The 25,945-nt window shown below is 34.8% G+C and overlaps 1 protein-coding gene across 2 annotated transcripts; it reads right to left on the bottom strand.

Annotated features, from left to right (window-relative positions):
- Positions 1-3,344: 3,344 nt before the first annotated feature.
- LOC128994135 (uncharacterized) lies at positions 3,345-25,640 on the bottom strand. 2 transcript variants are annotated; one of them, XM_054418432.1, is made up of 7 exons: positions 25,537-25,640; positions 13,548-17,223; positions 12,621-12,651; positions 11,017-11,118; positions 10,254-10,364; positions 9,482-9,607; positions 3,345-9,208 (listed from the first exon to the last, which is right to left on the bottom strand). In XM_054418432.1, exons 2-7 carry the CDS (start codon positions 17,207-17,209, stop codon positions 5,462-5,464), a joined length of 7,779 nt encoding a protein of 2,592 aa, XP_054274407.1. In that variant the 5' UTR covers positions 17,210-17,223; positions 25,537-25,640; the 3' UTR covers positions 3,345-5,461. The 2 variants fall into 2 exon arrangements, with proteins under 2 accessions (XP_054274407.1, XP_054274408.1); XM_054418433.1 differs by lacking the exon at positions 11,017-11,118.
- Between the last annotated feature and the right edge of the window lie 305 nt (positions 25,641-25,945).

The following is a 25,945-nucleotide window of genomic DNA, read 5'->3' as shown; positions in this document are numbered from 1 at the left end:
ACCTAAGAACCTTCAGTAAAATACCAGCTTCCATTTGATTTATTGATAATTAATATCGGACGTACCTAAAGCACACAGCTACATAAATCACGAACAACACAAACTGTTAAAAAAAATGAGTTATTTATCATCGATTTATAGTCAAACGATCTTGCTTGCAACCTCAACAGTAACTGTCGACTTTGACGGGTTTCACCTAGTAAAACTTTTAAAAATTAATTTTTCATAATTATTTGCAAATCTACACAAATTAGGCTTTCCACTGACCTATTAACTAATAAAATCGGTTCAGTTGAACTGTAGATTAAATTGTACAAAGTTTAAGAACAACATCTTTAATTCTGTATTTTCTCGCCACTATAAATAGGGAGGTTGCTTAACGTTTTTGCAAATAACTTTGAAATGGTGAGGAAATCGACCAAAGTGGAAGGTGATATTCTATAAGAGAAATAAAATTTGCTACAAATTACCATTATGTATTTCTTGAAAATACTCAATAAAGGCAGCCTAAAGTTGGCTACAAATATAAACTTGAAAATATAAACTTGGAAAAAAAGGAGTTTTAAATGTATTATTGTTTATTATTATTTGTTCACCTCAAATATCTAATAACATCAAACTTTCATAACTATTTGCAAATCTACACGAATTAGGCTTTCCAACGACCCATTAAGTAACAAAATCGGTCCGGTAGAAGTCTAGATTTAGTTGTACAAAGTTTAACAAATACCCCCGCCGCAGCAAACCTGCAGACTTGGCGAATTTCCATCTGCCTGATTAGATTTAAACTAAAATGTCTCCTTAAAAATATCACATTTATTCCCTATTTAAACAGAATTAGTAGTTTAATGAGTACTTAGGTTTGCTGCAACAGGGAGGGTAAAAGTTTTTTTTAATGTAAAATATTAAAAGGTACTGTGGTTTAGTAAGAAATTAATGTATTTTCCAAATTTGATCAAAATATGTTCATAAACAAGCAAACTACAACAGTTGACTTATTCTCCATAAGAATAACATGGGAATTTTAAAATTACAATTTTTTTGAATTTTCTCCGTAACAATTAGGCACATAATAACGCTTCAATATACTAAATTATTTGTCTTTTTAAGCTCTACAAAATGGTTTAAAAATAAATTGTGAAATTTTGTGCTTTTAGGGTCAAAAATGGGAAAAACCTATTTTTACCCCATAAAACCCCCCATAATCCCCCGTTCCCATAGTCCGATCATGCTGGTTCGCGAACTCATTTAAGGTTATCCTTACACCTTCAAACCAAATTTTATCAAAATCGGACAAAAATTACTCAAGTTATCGTGCGGATGGACACATATATATCTCTCTATATATAGATATATAAAAATTTTAACGAATGGTGTTTTTGGCCTCTGGGGACATCAAAATGAAAAAGTAAATCGGTCCCGGGCTTAGGTCTTACCATGAGACCTACGGTAATAGCTACTTCCCTATAGGGAAATTCGCTAAAATATCCCAGACTCAATATTTTCTCATTACCAAAAATTCGGAGGCTGCTTAGCTTTTGTGAAAATAACTTTTAAATGGTTAGGAAATCAACCAAAGTGGATGGTGATATTCTGAAAGAGCATAACATTTCCTACAAATTTTTACCATGCACTCCTTGGAAATACTCAATACTCCCGCCGCAGCAAAGCTGCAGACTAAGCAAATTTCCATTTGCCTGATTGGATTTACACTAAAATGCCTCCTTAAAAATATCACATTTATTCCCTATTTAAATAGGTAACTTTAGTTTAACGAGTACCTACTTAGGTTTGCTGCAACAGGGAGGGTAAAAAGTGTTTTTTTGTAAAATGTTAATAGTTTAGTATGAAGTGAATGCATTTTCCAAATTTTTCAAAATATGCTCATAAACAAGCAAACTACAACAGTTTACTTATTCTCCATAAGAATAACATGGGAATTTTAAATTTACAGATTTTTGGAATTTTCTCCGTAACCATTAGGCGCATAATAACGCTTCAATATACTAAATTATTTGTTTTTTAAGCTCTACAAAATGGTTTGGAAAGAAATTGCTGAATTTTAAGTTTTTAGGGTCAAAAAAGGGAAAAACCAATTTTTACCCCATAAAACCCCCCATAACCCCCCTGTTCCCATGGCCCAATTATGCTGGTTCGTGAACTTGTTCGAATAAACGTAGGTCGTCACGTTTGCACCAAATTTCATCAAAATCAGATCATTTTTGCTCGAGTAATCGCGCTAACGGACATATATATATATATTAAAATAATTAGAGGATGGAAAATAGTGTGTAATCCAACTACACACTTAAGGATTATAAGGTGATATACAAAAACTAAGAGATATGTGATGCAGAATAATTTTACTAGTTTAATATGATGGACTACCCAATTACCAGTAATTTATTTTCTTTATTCTCCTTTATCTCAGCCGATTTTCCAAAGCGTTCTAAGTGGGCTTCTGAGGAAGTTCCAAAGAAAGATTTTTGGGGTGTTAGATGGAGTTTGAATAGGGGTTTGTGGTCTTTTTCTGTGTTTTTAAAAGTTATAGTATAGTAGTTAAAACCCAAAAAGTTAAATGTCAAAATTTAGTAGTTTAAAAACCTTAAAAATAGTATTCATTCCTTAATTGAATCACATATTTCTTTTGGGTTGTGTCTTTATGGGGGCACATCAAATTTTAACCTAAATAGCATTCTGGAACTTAAAAAAAAAAACAATTCACATTATGTTAAACTTAAGTCAAAAACATCCGCAAAAGAGCATTTTAAAGAAATAGGAACTATGACTGTTTTTAGCTTATACATTTATCAAATAGCCCTTTATATTAAATCAAACCATGAAAGATTGCCAAAATTGAACTCTTTTCATACATATTCAACCAGAAAAGGTAATGAATTGGCGTTCAACAGACATAATTTATCGGTTTATGAAAAAATCCCATCTTATAGTGGTGTTAAATATTTCAATAGCTTACCTGACAATGTAAAAAATATAACTAATTTTAATTCATTTAAAAAACGTTTGAAATTATTTCTCACCAACACACCAACAGACCCTTGTATAAATTAGAAGATTTTTTCCAACTTCCTGAAATTTGATTTTTTAATAATAACAATATTCTTTGTCAGTAGTCTTAAGTTTAATATTGTGTTTTTATAACTGACTCCGTTCTGTACAAAATGTGCAATATGAATAAAGTTATTTTGATTGATTGATTGAGAACTGTTCAATGATTTTAGTTTGCTACTTGAGTATGATACTTGGATTTCAGGATTTTATTAAGTCATCATTACAAGATTAACTGTTATTTATTTGTATGATATAAAAATCAGTCTATCAACTTACAAACAAAATATAAATTTTAACACGGACAAGTATTTTTACAACACAGTTTTCTATATATAACTAACTTGTATATAATAATAAAAACTTATTATACATAACAAAACAATAATGAGAGGCAGATACAAAAATTATTCTGAAAATGGTTTTTTCCCTTTAAAAGAACATGACTGAAATGTAAATGCTTGTATCATACTTAAAGTACCTTTAATACATTTTTTAGTTGCTTTCCGGTAAGTTTGAATATAAATTGAGTTAACTTTGATAATTGATAATTTAAGTTTTACTTGTAAATGACCAGCAATAAATAATATTACAAATAATTGACATTACATGTATGCTAATTTTGTATTCACTGAGAAATTGAACCTTAACATAGCTAAATATGGATGGTTTTGACCAATTCTTATGTTTTAAATAATTAACATTGTTAAGCACATGTAAAGCAAAATAAACAAACTCCAAGCAACAAATTGTACACAGGTAAACAATCTTAAAAATGCAATATGGAGGCCTAGTTTATTTTATAACAAAAGTAGAAAGTGAGTCGTTACATATTTGCATTGACTATATATACCTACAGGTATATATAAAATATACAGGTATATATAGTAGGTATATATATAGTCAATGATATTTGAGACCATATGTTTAAAGTGGGAGATTTATCAAGCACTTAAAAAAATATGGCCGAGAATATGTAATTAATTACTAATGATGTTTCACTTGTGTTTTTAGTGTCACTTTTCACTACACAACAAGGACTAATTATTTTTAATCAAAAATAGATATAGGCATTATTTTTCTTTATTACAATTTGGGAACATTTAAAAACTAATAGCATTTTTTAGGTTAAGCCTTCTATTGCAAATTCAAATTTACATTGATCGTACAGTTTTGGTTGTTGAAAATGAAACTGTTTATGAAACAATAACAAATGTATGTTTTTCTATGTCGTCAAAACCTAAAAAAATATAGTAAACATTACCTTTGCATAGTAAACATTCTTTTTGAATAGACAATGTAATGATGAGTTTTAGCCTTTGATAAACATATAACGAAAACAGGTGATTTCACAGTAGTGTATCGAAAACAATATATAGATGGTATTTTAATGAGCGCAAGTACTGTGCAGGGATCTGAAAAAACACTGAAATAATTTTTAACAGGTTGTGAACCACAGAAAACGATAATATATGTGCAACATATATTAAGTTCAGTCTAGCTTAGAATTCTCAGGCAGTAACAACTATCCAATGTATTTAATGCAAAATACCCCTGTCGCGGCAGATCTGCAGACTAAGCGACAGGAGCCTAATACGTTAACGTTACTTAAATATTTAGGTCAGTCGAAAAGCTGTTCAAAACATTGGGTCAGGGGGTTATGGGTCAGGGGTTGGATTTGGTATTTATAACCTGATTTCAGCTTAAGTTTTTGAAACGAATGAATGAGTCTATACCAAATTCAATAGAGAAAGTAAATCCAAAATTTTACTGGGTCAAATTGTTTGGAAATAAAAAAAAAAAAAATTCTTTAGGAAACTTAATTAGTGATACTAAGTACTTTTAAGTCACATAGTTAGCCCTCAAAGGGATAAATTATTACCAATACAGCATAACTCAAGCTAACTATCTTGATATCGGGTAACTCGACAGTCTAAACAGCTAACAAGGTACAATACATCTTGCTGGCTTTGTCTTACAAGTGCATTAGACTTTTCTAGCAATTTTTTAAGAACATTTTCTTTTAATTATTGAATATTCTAAATTTTTTTGAAGATTATTGAAGGAAAAGCAATTAATTTATACGCACAAATTAGTCAGCTATGTATTCATTTATAAAAACCCATTTAAATTTCAATGTTTTGCATAGTTCGACAACCTCTGGGTATAAAAATTGTCGAGTTAGTGAGGTTTTACTGTACTAAAAATACAAAATTAGTCAATACAAACAAATAAAACAAAGAACTTTTTGTAAATTGTTCTACTTTTAGCACCTGGAATGTCACAATTTTAAATCTCTATTTACAATATAAACAAGTTAAATGCAAAATACAGAGTATATCAAGACTAAAGAGAATTACTAATGATAAATTCATCACATTAAAGGTACGTGCTAGAAAAGTGACTGTGGTACAATATTCTCTTGCAAGTTATGAACATTTTCATCAGGTAAAGAAATAAAATGGTAGGATATATCAGAGTCGTCGACATCTTCAGTCTGATCTTGATGATTGTCAACTTGGGCATCAGACACCGTTGCACTATCTACTGGTAAACTAGGTGCAGTTTTGGGGGAAAAAGTGTGAAAGTGGACTTTTTGTTTGTGTCTACAAAGTTGTTTTCGATTCTTGAAAGTTTTATTGCAAAACTTACAGAGGAAAGACTTTTCTCGGCTGTGAACAGCTTGATGAATCCTCAGCTGGTTCCTGCTGCGGAATTTTTCGTGGCATTTCTCACATACGAAGGGTTTCAGATCTGTGTGAGTTAGAGTGTGTGCTCTGAGAGCGCTAGCTCTCGAGAAGGACTTTGAACATATCTGACAACTAAACACTCTGTCTGCGTGTACTTCAGCGTGTTTCTTGAACGAATCTGGATGACTGAAACTTTTTCCACACTCTTGACAAACATAGGGCTTTTCTTTCGAATGGTAAATTAGTTTGTGTGATTTGACTGCGTGTCTCCATCTGAACATTTGCTGGCAAATATCACATTTAAACTTCTTCTCGTCCGTATGGACGAGTTGGTGAGTGTTGAGAACATCTTTGCGGTTGAATGTTTTTCCACAGATCTTGCATTCAAACTTCTTCATTCCAGTGTGGATTAAAAGATGTGTTTTCAGGGTGCTCAACAAACTAAATGCTTTCTGACAAATTTCACAGCGGAAAAGCTTTTCGCCCGAGTGTAAAACTTTGTGTCTTTTCAGAGAGTTCAAAGCTGAAAAATTGCTTTGACAAATATCGCAGGTGTACAGTTTTTTCTCTGAGTGTACAGACCAATGTGCATGGAGAGAATCCCTAGAACTAAACTTTTCATTGCAGTAAGCACAAGGGAAAGCCAAGTTAATGTCTTCCTCTTTGTGGCACAATTTGTGCCTTTGGAGATTAGCCAATTTTTGAAAGGACCTCAAGCACTTTTCACATTGATACAAAGTTTCACCTTGAATTTTGTGTTTACTCTCTTGCAGTTCGGGTTGTGATCTTGACTCAATTTCCAATTGTCTGTTTTCAACAGTATTATTTATCTCTGGTTCTTGATTAATGCTACCAGTATTGTTCATTTCCTGCCCCAGGTAGAGAGGATCCTTCGTTGAATTAATATCTTCTCCATTTCTATCTTCTTCTTTTGCATTTCTAGCAGCCAAATCCACAGCTTCTTGATTGTCAAAAGTCTCATTCGGCATTTTTGAATGCACCTTTATTTTACTTTGCATCGTATCATGCATTTCCTTAACATGTTTTCTTGCAACACAATTGGTTAGAAAACCTGCATTGCATTTGGAACACTTGTACCTCTTGCCACCATTATGTGTGGTGATAGTGACTATTTTAGTCACATCATTCAAATTCTCTTTGTCTTCACCACATTTATCTCTTGTACTTCTGTCAGATTGCCACTTAAGATCTAATTCTCTTTTCTCCTCCTTGTGGACATATTTAATGTGTATCATAGCAAAACCTTTTGACCGATACCTTTTAAAACATAAAGGACATTTGTAACTCTCATCTGTATATTTAATAGGTGGTTTGTTTCCAGCTACCTTTTTACTATGGACGCTAGCTGCATGAATGATTGCTGTTATTCTTGTTTTAAATATTTTTTTACATTTATAACATTTATAATTCCTACCAGAAATAGGGTTAGGCATATGCTTTGACAGAATTCCTAATTCATCCTCCTGAGAATGTTCTGCGTTCAACTTTACTGCCAAATCGGATTTCAATGATCTTTGACATTTATCAAACTCATAACTCTTGCCAGAGACTTGTTTTGATACCAACTCAAAGGTGGTGGGTTTTTTCTCCTTGTAGACATGACCTTTGAGTATCTTTACGACTAATTCGGATTTCAATAATCTTTGAGACTTATTAAATCCACAACTCTTACCAAAGACTTGGTCAGGTACAAACTCAAAAGGTGTTTCTTCTTTTTCCTTGTGGGTTTTCCTCATTTTACCTTTGTGTACCTTTAATGCGTGTTCAGATTTGAATACTTTTTGACAATGATTACACTCGTTTTCCTTATGAAATTCATTAAATTTAAAACTCTTACCAGAGACTTGGTCAGGTACAAACTCAAAAGGTATTTCTTCTTTTTCCTTGTGGGTTTCCTTCATTTTACCTTTGTGTACCTTTAAGGCGTGTTCAGATTTGAATACTTTTTGACAATGATTACACTCGTTTTCCTTATGAAATTCATTAAATTCAAAACTCTTACCAGAGACTTGGTCAGGTACAAACTCAAAAGGTATTTCTTCTTTTTCCTTGTGGGTTTCCTTCATTTTACCTTTGTGAACCTTTAAAGCGTGTTCAGATTTGAATACTTTTTGACAATGATTACACTCGTTTTCCTTATGAAATTCATTAAATTCAAAACTCTTACGAGAGACTTGGTCAGGTACAAACTCAAAAGGTATTTCTTCTTCTTCCTTGTGGGTTTCCTTCATTTTACCTTTGTGTACCTTTAAGGCGTGTTCAGATTTGAATACTTTTTGACAATGATTACACTCGTTTTCCTTATGAAATTCATTAAATTCAAAACTCTTACGAGAGACTTGGTCAGGTACAAACTCAAAAGGTATTTCTTCTTCTTCCTTGTGGGTTTCCTTCATTTTACCTTTGTGTACCTTTAAGGCGTGTTCAGATTTGAATACTTTTTGACAATGATTACACTCGTTTTCCTTATGAAATTCATTAAATTCAAAACTCTTACCAGAGACTTGGTCAGGTACAAACTCAAAAGGTATTTCTTCTTTTTCCTTGTGGGTTTCCTTCATTTTACCTTTGTGTACCTTTAAGGCGTGTTCAGATTTGAATACTTTTTGACAATGATTACACTCGTTTTCCTTATGAAATTCATTAAATTCAAAACTCTTACCAGAGACTTGGTCAGGTACAAACTCAAAAGGTATTTCTTCTTTTTCCTTGTGGGTTTCCTTCATTTTACCTTTGTGTACCTTTAATGCGTGTTCAGATTTGAATACTTTTTGACAATGATTACACTCCTTTTCCTTATCAAATTCGTTAAATTCAAAACTCTTACCAGAGAGTTGGTCAGGTACAAACTCCAGAGGCGTTTCTTCTTTTTCCTCGTGGGTGTTCCTCGTTTTACATATGTGTACTTTTAATGTGTGTTCAGATGTGAATACTTTTTCACATTGATTACACTTTTTCCCCTTATGAGCATGAGCAAACACTAGATGCAACTTTATTGCTCTCATGGATTTAAAACGTCTTCGACATTTATTACATCTATAAATTTTGCCAGAAGGCCTTTTTGGCATCAACCTATAAGCTTTTTCTTCTACTCGTATTCCCTTATGAGCACGACCTTCATGTATATATAACCCATGTATGGAATCAAACACGTGTTGACATTTATCACATTCATAACATTTAACAGAAATACTATCCATTTCTTCTTTTTCCTTGTGACTTCCCTCATGTGTCATCAAACCTCTTCTGCTTTCAAAACCTTTTGTACAAGTATTACATTTATACATTTTACCAGAAACATTTTCCTCTTCCGGTTTGCACACATGTTTCACTAAGTAGGCTTTGGATGAAAACTTTTTCCAACATTTGTTGCATCTGAAGATTTTACCACCCAGATGGAACCGCTTAAAGTGTCTCTTATACTGCAGCTGTAAAAAGAAAAAAAAGTTAACTCAGCAAACAAAACAAAAAGGAAATATATTTTAAAAATGGGTTTTGAAAGAATAGTACTAAAAGGTACAAAAATAGAAACAAACTCAGTTAAAAATAGCTATGGTAGTATAATTTCAGACACATTGGTATTTTAGTTTTGTACATAATTATGATTTCAAAATCTATTATTGAGTGTTAACTGCTTCATAAACAGCATCATATGACAGAACTATACCGGCTCATAATCTCCAACTTGGTTCATACGGTACCTGTGAATTGAAAATCCGGGAACATTTGGGACACTTGAACATGAGTTTGAGACGAGAAATAGTGTTCAACCTAGAGAGAAGGTTGGACTGAACAGACCGATGATTAGGCTCTTGCACTCCAGACATCTGTAACAAATATCAAGTTGTACAATAAGTAGAATACAATAGTTAGACATGTTAGCTCAAATTTTAACATGGTACCTGTAATGATAAGGCAAAGGACAATGAGAAACCAGGATGCTGTCAAAGCTTCCAAATGTCCCTTTGCTCTGCCGCTTCAATCCTCTTTTAACCAGTTCTTGTTTTAAGTTACAGTTAGTAAAGTTATGTAATTTACGGGATTGTGGAAAATCCTGAATATCCCCCATGATTTTGTAGACATCATCATCTCCAGCAGTCACAGCACATATTAATTACTGCAGTTCCGTAACGATCATCACTGTCTCCCGCGTTCATGAAAAAGTTATCGTCACCCGCGATCGCATAAAGCATGAATTTTTGATCACACAATCTTCAAAGCATGTTCTTCAACGACGAGAATATCCCATTGGTAAAAGCCTGTCTCGCCTATCTTCTGAGTATAGACAATGGGTTGTCTTGACGTAGTCTGTGGCTTACAGTCATGCCACACGTAGGTAAATAGCACACAAGTAAGGGTTGGCTATCAAAGAAAAAGTCGGATAAGATCTAAGATTGGATAATGGAGACTCCACTGATCACTGTTTACAAAATAACGATTTCTAAGAAAATCATGTATGTAAAACCATCTTACATCATATTCATCATCATTGTCTGATGCAAATCCTAGGATCATTTCTCCGTCATCATCTACATCAAATCCCAGAAAAACAGCTTCGCCCTCATCATCGGAAATCAGTTCTTCCTGCAATCATTAAAATAGTTTGTGTCACAATGAAATTACAGTAAAAACTGGATCAATTGGAAATAAAGGGGGTGAGGCCATTTCGGTTAATCTCTTTTTTCAGTTCATCAACTTTTTAAATAGACAATAGACAATCTACAGGCTATTCCATTAAAAAAATATCTATAGTTCGGCCGCTTAGAAAGCGACCTGCGTGCTAATGCTAAACCAATGCTAGAGGAGGTCGCTTTCTAAGCGGCCAAACTATACATGAGTTATTTTAATTACTGTCATCATAAAGCCCCCCATACACGGGCGAACATGTTCGCGAGCCTGTTGGCGGACACGCTCACGAACATGCTCGGCATTTCCACCATATGGTCGAGCATGCTCGGGAACTTCCTTACCGCCACCGCACAGTACTCACTTCTCTCGTGCTGTGACAGTACGACGAGCCGAGCGCCGAGCCCAACATGCTTGCCGGTACGAAGGCTCGCAGACCCCACACACGGGCGAACATGCTCGCAAACATGTTTGCCCGTGTATGGGAAGCTTAAAATATACAGCAGTTTACAGAAAATATTTTTAACATAATTTAAAGTTTACTGAAATTTGAATCCATGTAACGGAATAATACAAATACATTTAGACCACAAAAGTGCTGTTCACTTACTGCTAAAGGGTCAACCAATTTGTATTCCTTCCTTGGTTTGTATTGTTTATCAATCCATCCTATTCCTGCTACTGCTCCTTTCTTGATGTACTTCCTTTTTCCCTTGAGAAAAAAGGATGGATTATAAAAAGATATCACTAATTACATAATTATCCCTTAGAGCTGGGTAGCCAAGCAGATTTAGAGCTCACCAATCAACCTTTAATCTTTTCAAATGGTTTATGTTTGGAACCAGCTGACTTTGATCATTGGGCTTTCAATAAATGATCCTGATTGACCAGCTGATCTTAGTCAGTAACTATTATCAAGACATTCCATCCCTATGTTAAATATAGATGGGAAGTCTAAATCTATTACATCATTCATTCACGATAAAAACGACCGCAAAGGGTTAATTGAATGTATCTAGGCTGCGCTGGTGTTCAACTAAGTCGATTAGTTGTAAGATACACATTTCCAAAGCCAAGATGTTTTGAAAATTAGAACACTTTGAAAATTGAATTTTTAAATTTATTATATTTTATTTACATTTAAATCTAAAGTGGTGTGGAGCTAAAGATGGCCTTAAGAAGATCAAAACACATTCTTCAAAAAGAGATTGAGAACATTTAAGTACAAATAATAAGTACAAATACAGTAGACCCCCTCTTAACCGACCCTAATGGGACCGGACCTAGGTCGGATAATTCAAAAGGTCGGATAAAACGGGCAATCCCTAAAATCATAACATAATGAAGTGCTATTCATTTAGAATTATATAATCATTATTTTGAAGTCATACTTGCATTATTTATAAAATAAACTACTCTTATCTCCTTTTTCATATTGATAGGAATGTCACAAATAAACACAAAACACGGTTAAGTCAAATAGGCCTACTTTCAGTGAATATATTATAATACTAGGCAAGAGTCAATAAAATTCCTATTTTAATAACTTTACTACTGTAGTGTATTAATTAATGCTTTCCAAATACATCGTAATACAGTACAGAACCTTTTGTCATCATTAAAGATACAAGCGACAATTTTGTTACAAGACAGGACGTTTATTTATGGCCACTCACTGGAGGTTCGAGGCACAAAAACTATCTTGACCTTGGAGTTGTTAACACCCCTTCCCTGCCCTCCCTACAAGTTGCATTGTTTGTTTACTCCAGCGATAAGATAATCAGTTCTCAAAATCGTAACGCACTTTATGATGTTATAAATTTGCCGCACAGATAACATATCTGATCAGATGTGCTCGAGCTACGAACGATGATGACAAACTGACAATAGGCTATGCTATATTTTTTGTGATCAACACAAAATAACTTATTGTTAGTCATATCCTGTGGAGATAAGCGTATGGTTCAGTTCTCATCGCCCAGCGTGGGAGCGGAAATGCCGAGATTCCTAGAAAGCGGCGGTTAAACCGAGCTGCTCTCAAAGCAAGGTCGGTTAAAACAAACTGTATTATTTTACGATCAAAGGCGGATAATCCGATTATCGGTTAATACGAGGCCGGTTAAGAGGGGGTCTACTGTAATAGGCCTACAATTAATCATTCAACATGCGCAATGTATTTTGTACCTTTTTAAAGATTAGAAATGTCAAACTTACCACTTTATAGTAAGCATCCTTCTTCAACCTCCTGGGAAAGATAATATACTGTATTAATATTTATTGGTTTAATATTTTACCCTAGATAATAGGATCAAAGATATTGCAAATTGTTTTGAAAAGAGCATGAAATCATTCTCAAATATCATATAAATTTCTAACGACTCAATAAATATGGTAGCTTGACTTATTAAGTTATTGATACATAGAACAGTGTTTTAAGCTTATATTTAAAAAAAATAAGTAGATTATAGTGTTATGTGCAAAATTTTTTTGGCATCCTTCTACCTAGTTTAAAGGCCATTTCAATGTAGTAATAGATAAGATCTTTCTTAATAAAGAGCTATCTTTTCAAATAATATTTCAACCATTATATTGAGGTGTGTTGTAGAACTTTCATAACAATAACTAACTAGTAATTAATTTCTTTAGCTAACTTATATAAGATAATACACTCACAGAGAAGTAAGATACAGAGGAAACATGCTAATGGAACAACCGTACGCTTTTAGCTCTAGAACGGTGGGGTGGAAATATACTAGTACCGAGCAAGGAAGAGCCCGAACGGCTATGGTTTACAACAGCAGTTGTACCGCACAGGCTCTTCTTACAGCGTAAGCACTGTAGTAAGTGCTAGTGAGGGGGGAGAGGAGAGCGGAAGGGGATGACCAATAGAATTTGTACTAGACACAAGCGACTGATGCTAGACACAAGCAACTGGTGCTAGACACAAGCGACTTGTGCTAGGCACAGCTTAAGTCTACCATTGAATGTTTCCTCTGTATTTTACTTCTCTGTACACTGTACTTCCAAGATTATTTGTGAATTCAAATTTTGTCTCCGTATATGCCAACTGAAAATACCGGCCTGTTTCTTAAAACAATATATTACATGTTAACAAAATATTTCAATCAATAGCATACTTACTTTATAGTTGAAACGTTCTTATTCTGTGGAACAAATTTGTCGAACTGAGCTGTATGCTTTGAATTGTTTTTTGATGAATCTTCATCAGAATAGTTTTTTGAATCATTCAAAGATTCATTTGAACCTTCGTTCAAATCAAGATTTTTAACTTTTCTTTTCTTGTACCTCCTTTTCTCAAGCCTGATTAACTCTTTCAATCCCCAAGATGCTTTCCTTCCAATAAGCTTTCTTCTCCCGCTCTCTGGGTAAATTCGCCTAGCATATTTTTTTCTTGGTTTCTCTTCTGGGTTGTCAATAGCTCTTTCCTTTATTTCTAGAGACGTTGGCTCCTCAATCCGGTACGATATATTGCTTGCATCCAATGTTTGATATAGATTTTTTTCTGATATGACATCATTGGATGAATTCTTTGATGCTTTCCCTTCTAACGATTTAACAACACTCCCATCCACTAAACGACTGATTTTCTTATCATGGAGAACATCCTCCATAACAACACTACAACTTCTACCTATTAAGACTGGAGTTGCTTGTGTGCTGACATTTGTGTTCATTGGTACTTTTAAATCAGCCAAAATACTTAAGCTCCTACCCTTCTCATTGGTAATGTTAAGTTTTACATTATTGGGTTCAGAGCTTACACTACAGATTCGTTCAACTTGAGCTGTTGGTGCGGAGCTAACCTTTCTTGCAGACATATTTTCAACTGATTGCCTTGATAGGATGCTTAAGTTTCCAGACAATCGACTACCCAAGCCTTCCATATTGATTTTATCTGATAGAATAACTTGATCAGACTGATTTGATAAGGTTGCTTGAGTTATATTAGAAGTGCCTAAACTTTGTGGTTTTTTATTTACTTCAGTTAAACTTTGGGAGTTTGAACAAACACTTATGGTAACATGTTTGGACAACTTTTGTTTTACGATATCCAAATTATTGGTGTTATCTACATTTACTTGTGGCTTACACGTTAACTGATTGGTACATACTGGCATAGAATCTTTATAAGATGTTGTAACACTGGCTACTTCTGATGATTCAAGAGATTGACTTTGGTTACATCGGTTAGACATTATATCAGTATTAATAGTTTCTACAGACTTTGAAGATTCAAGAGATTGACTTTGGTTACATCGGTTAGACATTATATCAGTATTAATAGTTTCTACAGACTTTGATGATTCAAAATATTGACTTTGGTTATCTTGGTCAGACATTTTAGCAGTATTAATAGTTTCTGCGGATAAGTTTATGAAAAACGTTGGTTTGGATGTACAATTTGTTTCCAAAGAAGCTTGATTCTCTGTTTGTTTTATTTCCGTTCCTGGTAGCTTTGAAGAATCATTTGTTCCTAAATCAGCGTTTTCTAACCTATCTAAAGCTTCATGGGCATGGACTGTTGTAGCTTTTGAAAGTGTAACTTTAAAGTCTTTACTCTGGTTAGGCCTTCCAACAAAGACACTGCGTGTTTTAGTATCAGTTGGACTTAATTTTGACTGATCATTCTGGTTAAAAGGTTTCTGGGTATTGGCCTTTGAAGGAGAACTAAAATCACTACGGTGTTTGACATTTTGTGCAACTTTGGAAGTACCCTGAATCATTTTACTATCTTGACTTTGAGTACTAACAATTTGTGAATCTCTATTGTCTAAAGATGAATTTGGATTTTGACATTCTTGGTGACTGTCACTTGACTTGTTAACACTCAACTTAGGTTTTAGCAACTCTTCTAGCAATTTTGAGTGACTACTCATTGGCGGGGTCTTATCATTAGAAGTCAAACTTTTTTGGTCTAAGGATGACGTTGGCTGGACGACTGTTTGCTCTGACTTGCTATTGACAAAAGCAGTACTACCCGAGTACTGACTTACTTTACTGTTAACTCCTGGATCACCATAACAGAGAGGAGTTTTTGGAAGGGACAGCGCAACTTTGTTCCTTGGCCCGTTGAAGGAAGTGTTTTTATTGATAAGTGTAGAGGGGGAAGTCAATAGAGAGGTTGATGTCATCTTGTTTCCAAAATATGGATCTCGATTACTTTCATAACTTGTGTACTCGTTATGACCTAAAATTTTGGGCAATTTGATCTTATTAGGGGATATTTGTTGTGGCAGCTTAAATTCATAAGGCCCTGGTAATTTGAATTCAGGAAGTTTTTGCGATTTAGGTGAAACTTGAAAACTAGTTGGAAGTGTTGAAGGAAGATTCTTATTTTTATTTTTGGGCGGAGTGATGGGTTGGTGACCATGTTGTGCTGAAGACTTTAATATCTCAGATCTGATTGTTGGATTTCTCAATTCCAGATATATTTTACCTTCTTTAAAACCAGTTTGGGATCTGCTACTGGACCCGATCTGGAAGTAGGGAGTGTGTGGGGTGATTTTGGCTTGACTTGATAGCACACTAAGTTTTGAATCAGCTTTGCTGATTACTGTTTCTCTCGTAGGACTTTGAAATTTGTTGTATTCAGTTCTACTTGGCGATGAAGAATAAGTTTGCTCAGTTCTAATTGGCGATGAAGAATAAGTTTGCTCAGTTCTAATTGGTGATGAAGAATAAGTTTGCTCACTTCTAATTGGCGATGAAGAACAAGTTTGCTCAGTTCTAATTGGCGATGAAGGATAAGTTTGCTCAGTTCTAATTGGCGATGAAGAATAAGTTTGCTCAGTTCTAATTGGCGATGAAGAATAAGTTTGCTCAGTTCTAATTGGCGATGAAGGGTAAGTTTGCTCAGTTCTAATTGGCGATGAAGAATAAGTTTGCTCTGTTCTAATTGGCGATGAAGGATAAGTTGGTTTTGACTGATTTACACCTAGAATGTTTGAATATTGTTGCTGTGTATTTTGAATAGTCTTGTTTCTACTGGATTGCTCAAGTTCAATCACAGTTAATGGCCTTAGTTCAGCTTTTTCCGTCTCTTGATTCCTATTCTCTTCCTTGTTCAAAGGCTGACAAAGTTGCTGATACAATTTTGAAGTGGCAAAATTAGGATTTTCATTACGCTGCTGTTTGAGTGGTTTTAACTCTTGGAAAGTATTACAAAAGTTTGAAGGATTTTCAACAACAGTTGTAGGAATCAAATACTCGTACTCTTTTGAATCATAACCCTCTTTTGGTAAACTGGAAGTTACAGAAACAGGTGACATCTCGTGATAAAATTTAGGTTCTTCTAGAAGATTATAATGGTTTGGGGATATAGAATTGAGTTGATGATACACTTTGTTTTCAGATTGAATATGAGAATCTTCAAACGAACTGACAGTAACCGGTTGGAGTGACTGAATATGACACATGCCACTGCTTGTTGAAATCGCACCAATTTCTAAAGACTGAACACTAGTAGGTGTACATGGATAAAAGCTTGAAGTTGAATGGACGTCACCTTGGACATTTCCACCTTGGATCATGTCGTATGAATCACTGTTCACATTGCAAGTCAGGTCTACGTGATGTGAAGACTGTTGCAACTGTTTAGGTCTATCAAATACAAACACACCGGGTAGCGGAGGCGGAGGTGGATTCATAGTTAAGATTGTATTCACTCCCTGTGTTGGGTTATCAATAAAAGCACTGTTTTCCAGTCTTTGCTTCTCTTTATTGCCATCCTTCTGGCCTGAGTCTGGGTTGTATTCACTGACATCACCAATTGTTACGTTCATTGCTCGGGAAACACCTAAAATAAAAGAAAATTTGGTAAAATAAATGTTAGATGAACGACGATAAAATTTTGTTAGCTTGAATCTGTAAGTCATTCATGCATTCAGTCATAGGCCTAGTCATTAGGCTATTCAATTAAATTATGTTATGCAAAAATTGATTTTAAATCTGCTGCCTTCATAAAGGGACAATATCTCCCCCTCCTCCCCATAATTACGTGTCCCTACCTCATTTCCTCCCCAACAAAACCTTTACTTTTCAAGCACACAATATTTTGTGTTAATGGAAGCCAAATAAAAATGGTAAAGCTTAAATTTTGGCCAATAAATTATGAATTTGAATAATTAAAGCCTACTTCTGTTATGACAAAGTATAAATATGACAAACACAGTTTTTATACCCATAAATAGTTATCTTAGCTAGGTCAATTATTTTGTTAGGTAACAGTATCATTCACACAAAAAATAAAGAACTTTAGTTAGTCTAAAAAACAAAATATAGCAAAAATAAAATCAGCAAGAAATGTTCAAACTTCATCTCTGAGCTCTTAATTAGAAAACTACCTTTTTGTGGGTTATTTGGAGGGCTACCTTTCTCCTGAAACTGTCAGTGTGGTCCTTAACACGTTCGCGGCGGCATGGGAGCGATTGCTCCCATACGGAACCCTAATGCCATCCTGGTGGGTGCGATCGCTCCCAAGCTGCAATGCAGTACGAAATGATTTTTCTTTAAGCCAGGATTAGAGCTAGAAACTTGAAACCTCGCACAGCACTGCTCAATAGTATACTGTATTTTTTGTGGTGTAGGTTGGTAGTAAATTTCCCCGTAAAATCCCCGTCTGACAATCTCAAAAATGTACTTTTTGTAATGTCTTTTTCCCTCCATTTGGCAATACAATTCCAATGGGACCGGCTACGTTCCAAGCAGTGCTGCTATCTGTTGGTGTTTAGCGATCTACGTCGACTCTTGTTGTAAAACAGGACATCCTCGTTATTTGCTATACGTCTGACCGAAATTGGAAAGCCAATCACACGCGGCAATTGGGTTTGTTCGACGCTGAGGGCCGCGCCGCACTGGGGATACGCCCGCCATTTGACGTGCCGCCGCGAACGTATTAAATAAAAAAGGTTGGAGACCCCAGGTTTGGACAGTTGTAGAACAAGTTACCGTAACTCATTGAGGTTAGACTAGTTAAAAAATTATTCAGTTAAAACTTAGCTGAAAATTGAACTAGGGGAAGCCGGGGTTCAAGGGATATACGGGGTAGTAAGAGAAATACCCCTGCCGCAGCAAACCTGCAGACTAAGCGAATTTCCATTAACCTGATTGGATTTACACTAAAATGCCTCCATAAAAATAGCACATTTATTTCCTATTTAAATAGAATTAGTTTAACGAGTACAGTACTTAGGTTTGCTGCAACAGGGAGGGTAAAAAAGATTTTTTTTATAAAATAATAATAGTTTAGTAAGAAATAAAAGTCTTTTCCAAAATCGATCAAAATATGTTTATAAACAAGCAAACTACAACAGTTGACTTACCCTCCATAAGAATAACTTGGGAATGTTTAAAATTACAATTTTTTTGAATTTTCTCCGTAACAATTAGGCGCATAATAACGCTTCAATATACTAAATTATTTGTTTTTTTAAGCTCTACAAAATGGTTTAAAAAGAAATTGTGTAATTTTTTGTTTTTAGGGTCAAAAATGGGAAAAACCAATTTTTACCCCATAAAACCCCCCATAAACCCCCGTTCCCATAGTCCGATCATGCTGGTTCGCGAACTCATTCAAGTTTATCCCGCCTTACACCTTCAAACCAAATTTTATCAAAATCGGACAAAAATTACTCAAGTTATCGTGCGGATGGACACATATATATATATCTCTATATATAGATATATAAAAATTTGAACGAATGGTGTTTTCGGCCTCTGGGGACATCAAAATGAAAAAGTAAATCGGTCCCGGGCTTAGGTCTTACCATGAGACCTACGGTAATAGCTACTTCCCTATAGGGAAATTCGCTAAAAATTATATAAACAAACCTAAATGGTCTAACTAAACTAGGTTGATAAACACATTTCATACCTATGTTTTTTTTACCCTTAGGTAGAGGTATTGTAAAATAATGAATCTTGAATCTATTTACCAGAATAAAAATCTGTAAGTTAAACATATCGATATTTAGATTTAAGTTCTCTGCGGAATTGTGCTCTAGAACTTACATCGGACCTCAATGGAAAAGATCACTGATAAGAAGACTTTCAACTTAACACAGTATATTTTAGTTTGGTTGATAAGTTAATTGTAAACTTAGCCGGTAATTATATCGATCATGGACGTTTTGCTAAAATTATATATTTTTTGCTATTTTTATGCTAAATAACGTCCTGAATTAAAAAATTATTGTCATTTTCCCCGGTAAAGCACCATTTCCCCAGAAAAGCGGAAAAACAACATTTTTGCGGAAATGGGTAATGAGGGTACCGGTACTCAAATTAACCGGTAGAATGATTTCTGATGGATATTAATGGAGATACGGCCGGAAAAGTGCCGTTTTCCCGGAAAAACGATGAACAATTATTTTATTTCAAAACACACACTTTAGGTATCTAAATTGTGCGGGATTTTACGCTGATTGCATTAGGTTATGTTATGTTAGGTTGGGTTGGGTTAGGATAGGTTAGGTTAAGTTAAGATTATATTAGGTTAGGTAAGGAATCGTAAAAGATGAATCATTTCAAAAAATCAAAGCAGACGTAATTTTTATTTGTAACAAAAACAAGTGGTAACTTACCACTGCAACAAGTGTAAAGTAAACTTTTATTCTCTAAAAAGTATAATGTCATAATAAATTCCAACAGCTGAACAGTTCTTGTGAATAGCCAATTTTTAGGTATTGCTCATGTGGCGAATCAACAAAAATTGTCGATTTCTAAATCGCATATACCTATATATATAATGTGAAAAGTACACAAACTTTGTTTTATATGTGCTCTAGAAATTCCTTGTTCGGTTTGACAATTATTTATCATTGATTTAGTAGGAACCATAGGAGAAATATTCGAATTAATGCCATGATTTGCTTTTTACATAAAAATACAACATTGCACAATCGTGATATTTTAGGTCATTGACCGATGATCTTTATTATACGCATCTGTTACTGCTGTTTCAGAAGGGAAACACGTCAATAATTAAAAATAATTTATGTTCGCATTGTTGAAAACAATTATTATCTAACCTATAAAACATTAGATAGCTCATAAATATATCAACATAAAAAAGCCATTATTCTTTCTCTTCGTTCTTGAATTATTTCTTCGGTTTCCTTCATTCATCCCAGCATTCAACAAGTTGCCATGGTTACTATACTAATCACCCCATTAGCCGATTAGCCTCATGCGGTGCATGGAACAATTATTATACTCGTATCGTAATAAAGTAAAAGTTTATTACTTCAGTGCGTTACAAGATCTATTTATCTTGTTCATTTCATGTTTACTAGTTAGTTGATGGATCAATAAATATGCATTATATGTACAAGTTTCATTTCTTTACGATAACTGTACGCCAAAATATCGATGTTGTAACTTAAGGAAAGAAGCCAAATTATGGGTCCCGCACAACGGGCTAGGTACGATACGAGACCTTGGGATCTCGTAGCGCATTGAACGTGTAAAACTAATGCACAGATGTAAGTGTTCTTTTATATATTTTTTATTTTAAAAAAATGTCTGAACAGTCTTTTTATTGGAGGTATTTTAATTAGTTTACGTACATGGAATTGACCTCAACCTTACGGCTACGGTAGCAAGTTGGCATTATTTGCACGATATTTTCGTGCCGGTGAGACACAGGCTAGTTGCCTGACTCTATCCGAGACTGGTTAGCTAAGGTAATACCATTATTGTACGGTATTTTCGTGCGGACAAAACACAGGCCGGTTGCCTGACTCCATAAGAGACATTGCAAAATTTGTCTTGACACTGGAACTGGCACAATAGTTTTGTGTCAGCAAGATTTTGGCCGGTTGCCTGACTAGCTACAGTACTAAACTGACTAGTTTTCGGATGATAACATGGTATTAACTTCGCAGTTTGCATCGCCATCATTTTATTTGGAATCATCTAGTCTAAATCTAGACTAGATTAACTGTTGTACGTGATAGTATAATATTATTGATACATGACAAGTTTCGTCTAAAGATTTAGTGTTGTCCCAAAAATAAATAAAAATCTGTAGGTCTACAAAAATTTAGGTGACAATTCAAGCAAATTCCGTGACAATAGGGGACATCGGTGACACATTACTAAAATCGGTGACTTTTCGGGGACTTCGGTGACATCCGTGACAGGTAGAGGGTGTCTACCGTGTATTACTGTCCCTACCTGTTGGACTTTTTTAAAACTACTTGCACAGCTGGATGCGGAATTGAATTCTGTGTTCAGTGATACCAATATAGCGCCTATACCCCAAAAATGTCATATAGGCGGCCTACTTCTAAGGCGAGAAATTTTATATTTTTTCCAAAAACCCACCTTTCTAAAATTGCTTTTTATTACCATTTTTGAATTCTACTGACTATTACGAACAAAATGAATACGGTTCAATACTTAGTTTATCTCTACCATCCTAATTTTATACAGATTTTTGAAAAGAACCCTTGCAAATTCACTAGAATGAGCGTTCCACTCCACAAAGGACATACTGAAAATTGGTCCCGCCACTCCTAGGGTTAAATTATATATATTTGTCAGTCCAAGTAATTTGATAACTTAAGTTAAGAGTTTAGAAACTGAAATTTCAATATTGGAATAGGGTGATAAGTTAACAAGATTTCACTCCACCTCTAGATTAAAACAGTTGAATCCTAAGTATAAAGTACTTCAACTTCTATAAAACATTAGTCCCCGGAAAAATTTTGAAAAATAATAGCTGTAAACTAGCGTTTTTATGCAATCTAGGCATAATAATTTGTAAAACATAAATTGGTTTATAATTGAGTTTTTATTATATTTAAGTTTAACCTATTTGTAAGTTCATTGAACGGAACATATCTTTACTTAGAAATCTCCTCAAAAGTGCAGCTTCACCAAGTGCACGTAAACAGCGGGAACTGAGCGAAGGACGCGAATTTAAAAATGGCGGGTCACATCACTTTTGTTTGTCTCAAACTTAAGTTTAAATTAACGGATATTTCGCTTGTAACTCACTATTAAATGTGCATTTCCGTTTGGTCATTATCTAATGCACAATTGAACAGTACAATAATCAAATCTCAAACAAACTTTCTTCGCGCCGAGTGGTAGGTAGGCTACCTGAAGCTACCTGGTACCTGAAAGCAGTAGTATGTTTTCTGTGCTAAAAGAGTTAAGGTGACTGTAAACAACTTGACAGTTTAGTTTACTGACAACAGTGACAACCTGCGTCTTTTGAGGCCGATGTAGCCTACAGAGCTTTAACACTCGCGCGGAAAAATATTGTACTAGTGCCGATCTTTGACGAGTTTAGTATAGATAGTTGAGTTCACGCGATCGAGGATCGATGAACGATGACGTGCTAATTGTAGGCTACAGTTAACCAAATAGGTTAATAGGTTGGTTTCCTTTAGTTTTCCTTAAAATTACTAACTTAACAAGTATTACACGAACTAAACATTAGTGTGGAAAGGCAAAATTTCATATTCCATATATAATATTTCAAACGCCTGACCTCCAAAGCGGGAGATTTAGGCGTCCCCCGGCTAGGGATCCCAGACGTCCTCTTTTTCCCGGACACGTCCTCTTTTTGGGTACAAAAAAAACGTCCGGGGGGATTTTTGGCAATACTTTCAAATGTCCGGGATTTTGACTTTGTGAGAAAATAAAAAAATATTTCTGCAAGTATTAATATTAGCAATCAGCTTTTATAATTAATCGTCATCATAACATTAAACTAAGTTAAAATGCTACACTTTAATAATATCTTACGTATAAAAGTGTCATTTCCTCTTTCTTTAGGCCAAATTTCGTGTATAACGTACGCTAGAATCCATTGGAAATACTGTAGAACAAAACAGAACGGAAGGCGAAACTGAATAACTCTGCTCACTAGTAGCTATGGATAAAACATACGTGTTGGTTAGTCTATGCTAGTTAGTAGCCAGTTTGCCAGGCCAGTAGCATACTAGCGACTGTCGGCCGTCGACCAGTGACTAGCTCTTCGTCTGCATGCTTACTTTACGTCACATGTTACATGCCTACTTAAAAAAATAATTATCTTACTTTTTAATTTGTCCGTGTTGATCGTCCCTAGGGCCTACCCTAATGCCGAAAAGAAAATGTGTATTTTCAGAAAAGTTTAAAGAAAAGTTTACTTGTTTTAAGCGTGGTCGACATGAACTGTTGCTTGCTGGGCAGGTATAATGCAGTCGTGTTGGGTGCTAGTTCTTAAACACTTCTTAGATAAAATAAGTTCTCTGGTTCAAAATCATGGTCTGATTTTGGACAATTTCTGTTTAGCATGCACATTGGCACCAGGGTGTTTTTGTAAATCAACCAAACATGCTTGAATGTGTTGTAATGTTGCGGTATTCCTTTGATAAGAAAACCACAAGTCTCAATAAAAAAAAAACATGACATTATACAAGTACAAGTTTATTTTTTAAAATTTCTTGACCTTAAAAAATAAACTGGGAAGCTTGAACACATTAAACTAGGTCCTCAAAATAGCTTAAAAAGTACTAATTTTAGCACGTTATTTCCAAATTTTTCCCGGGGGGAACCCCCGAACCCCCTTCTTTGCTGGAGGGTATTACATACCCCCCAGGCCCCCCGGTGACCCCCCCCAAATATATGTCTAGGAGCACCCTTGGTGAGTAATTTTGTCCTCTTTTTTGATGGAGGGTCCCTGGGAACCCTAACCCCGGCCGATTGTGGGGACAGCGGGACACCTTGTTGTAAAGCGGGACGTAGCATGAACATAGTTAGATAGGCCTACATCATCTTATTATGAACAGTTTCTGAGGCTGCTTGCGTAGGGTGAGTGCACCAGTGAATGACCACCCCCCAGTGAATGACCGTTTTGTATAAAAAACCTCATATCAGGCTTTCTGTATTTCCTAGTCCATTACAAACGTGTTTAAAAGTAACTTTGGGGCCTTATTAAAATTCACTCTGTGACTGATTCAAAAAGAAAGTGTCAATCATCCTTTTGTAACATAAACAAAATTAGATGTTTCAAGCAGTTCGTTTCTAAGCTTTCCACTATGGCGTCTCGCACAAACATGGTTGGTTGTAATTTGTCGTGGTTCCTTAATTATTGATTGGAATTGTAATATATTACATGTAATTCACAGTTAACATGTTAAGGTACAATTCTGTACTCATTTTAAGATAAAAATCCAAACCAATTGTATATTTAAACTGCCGGTCAATTACTGGTTCACAAATTAGGGTATAACCAGTGAATGACCGTTTCGGTTAATTGACCGATTTGGGTTTATTTTCTTTATTGATATTGATTACAATTTTTTTTTGATCGAGTAAGCCATCGCTAAGAAACAAAAATCCTGGTTAGAAATTATGTGGATACGCTATAACCAAAGTTTGAATGCGAGTTAAATCTTACGATCATTTCCTAGATAAAAAGTGATCTTTCACTAGAACCTATATTTTAATGACCCTGATATCGTTATTTTTCACTACAGGGTTTTCAGCTTCCATGCGAAAATCTCGAACGGGGGTTATTCGGTGAAAAGGAGGAGGTTTAATACAATTTTAAAATTGTTATGTAATATGCGGTCATTCACTGGTGCGGTGATTTATGTGCAAAAAATTGTATTTTAGATACTTTTTTTGAACATAATACATTAAGTAGTATCATCGGGAAGTACAGGGAAATATGGGAAATATATTTAAACGATTTCGTACAATGTAGCTTAGTAGTATATTTTCCCATGTCGTTTACAAGTAGAAAGTCAACCTTAAACGGTCGTTCACTGGTGCACTCACCCTAGTTTGAGGTTTTTAGATAACTTAAGTGTAGCCTAGCCTAGCCTATGCCTATAATTTATTGAGAATTTGTATTAAGTTGAGACCCCGGGCAGTAAATTAAGTTATCAAGACGCTGGTTAAATTAGGCTAAACCTTTAATTCAATTAGTAACACATCTTTAACCTTGTTAACGTATTAGCGGTATTAGGTAACTATCTGCTTATGTTTCGGAACATACATACAGACGTCCGGCCATTCAACGCAGAAAGTTGTAAAACAAAAACAATACTGTAGCACCTAAGCTTATCAAGGTCATGTTAATTTGAGGTTACAATAATTACACTCTCACCTTGTACATTATCAATAAAACTCAAGGACGAGAGTTAGCCGATTTTAACAAAATTTCTATATTCACTTGATATGTTGTTATTAGACACCAAACTAAACACGGAACGGAAACATCAAAACACTTCGGCCATTATTATCATTCATTCAATCCATTCCAAAACAAACCCATCACACCAAATCCACTTTCTCATTCTCACTGCACAGCCTTCAAGATCAAGGATAGGATGATCTTTTTTGGATCACGCCCTACAAACAACAGACGCTACGGCTAACAGCTGATTACTACGATAACTTTGTAGCCAATCAAATAAAAGAGCGCAATTGATTCTTATAAATTGAATTTGTGTTATTGATTTTTGTATAACTACAATAAATTATCTCCATTAAACAAAATGTAGCTGAGGGTTCTC

The sequence above is a fragment of the Macrosteles quadrilineatus genome, unplaced genomic scaffold, assembly GCF_028750875.1.
Source record: "Macrosteles quadrilineatus isolate MER2022 unplaced genomic scaffold, UCM_ALF_1.0 Scaffold_5__1_contigs__length_97177068, whole genome shotgun sequence".
NCBI lineage: Eukaryota > Metazoa > Arthropoda > Insecta > Hemiptera > Cicadellidae > Macrosteles > Macrosteles quadrilineatus.
Note: the sequence above shows the minus strand (reverse complement) of the source record. Positions and strands in the feature narration are given on the sequence as shown.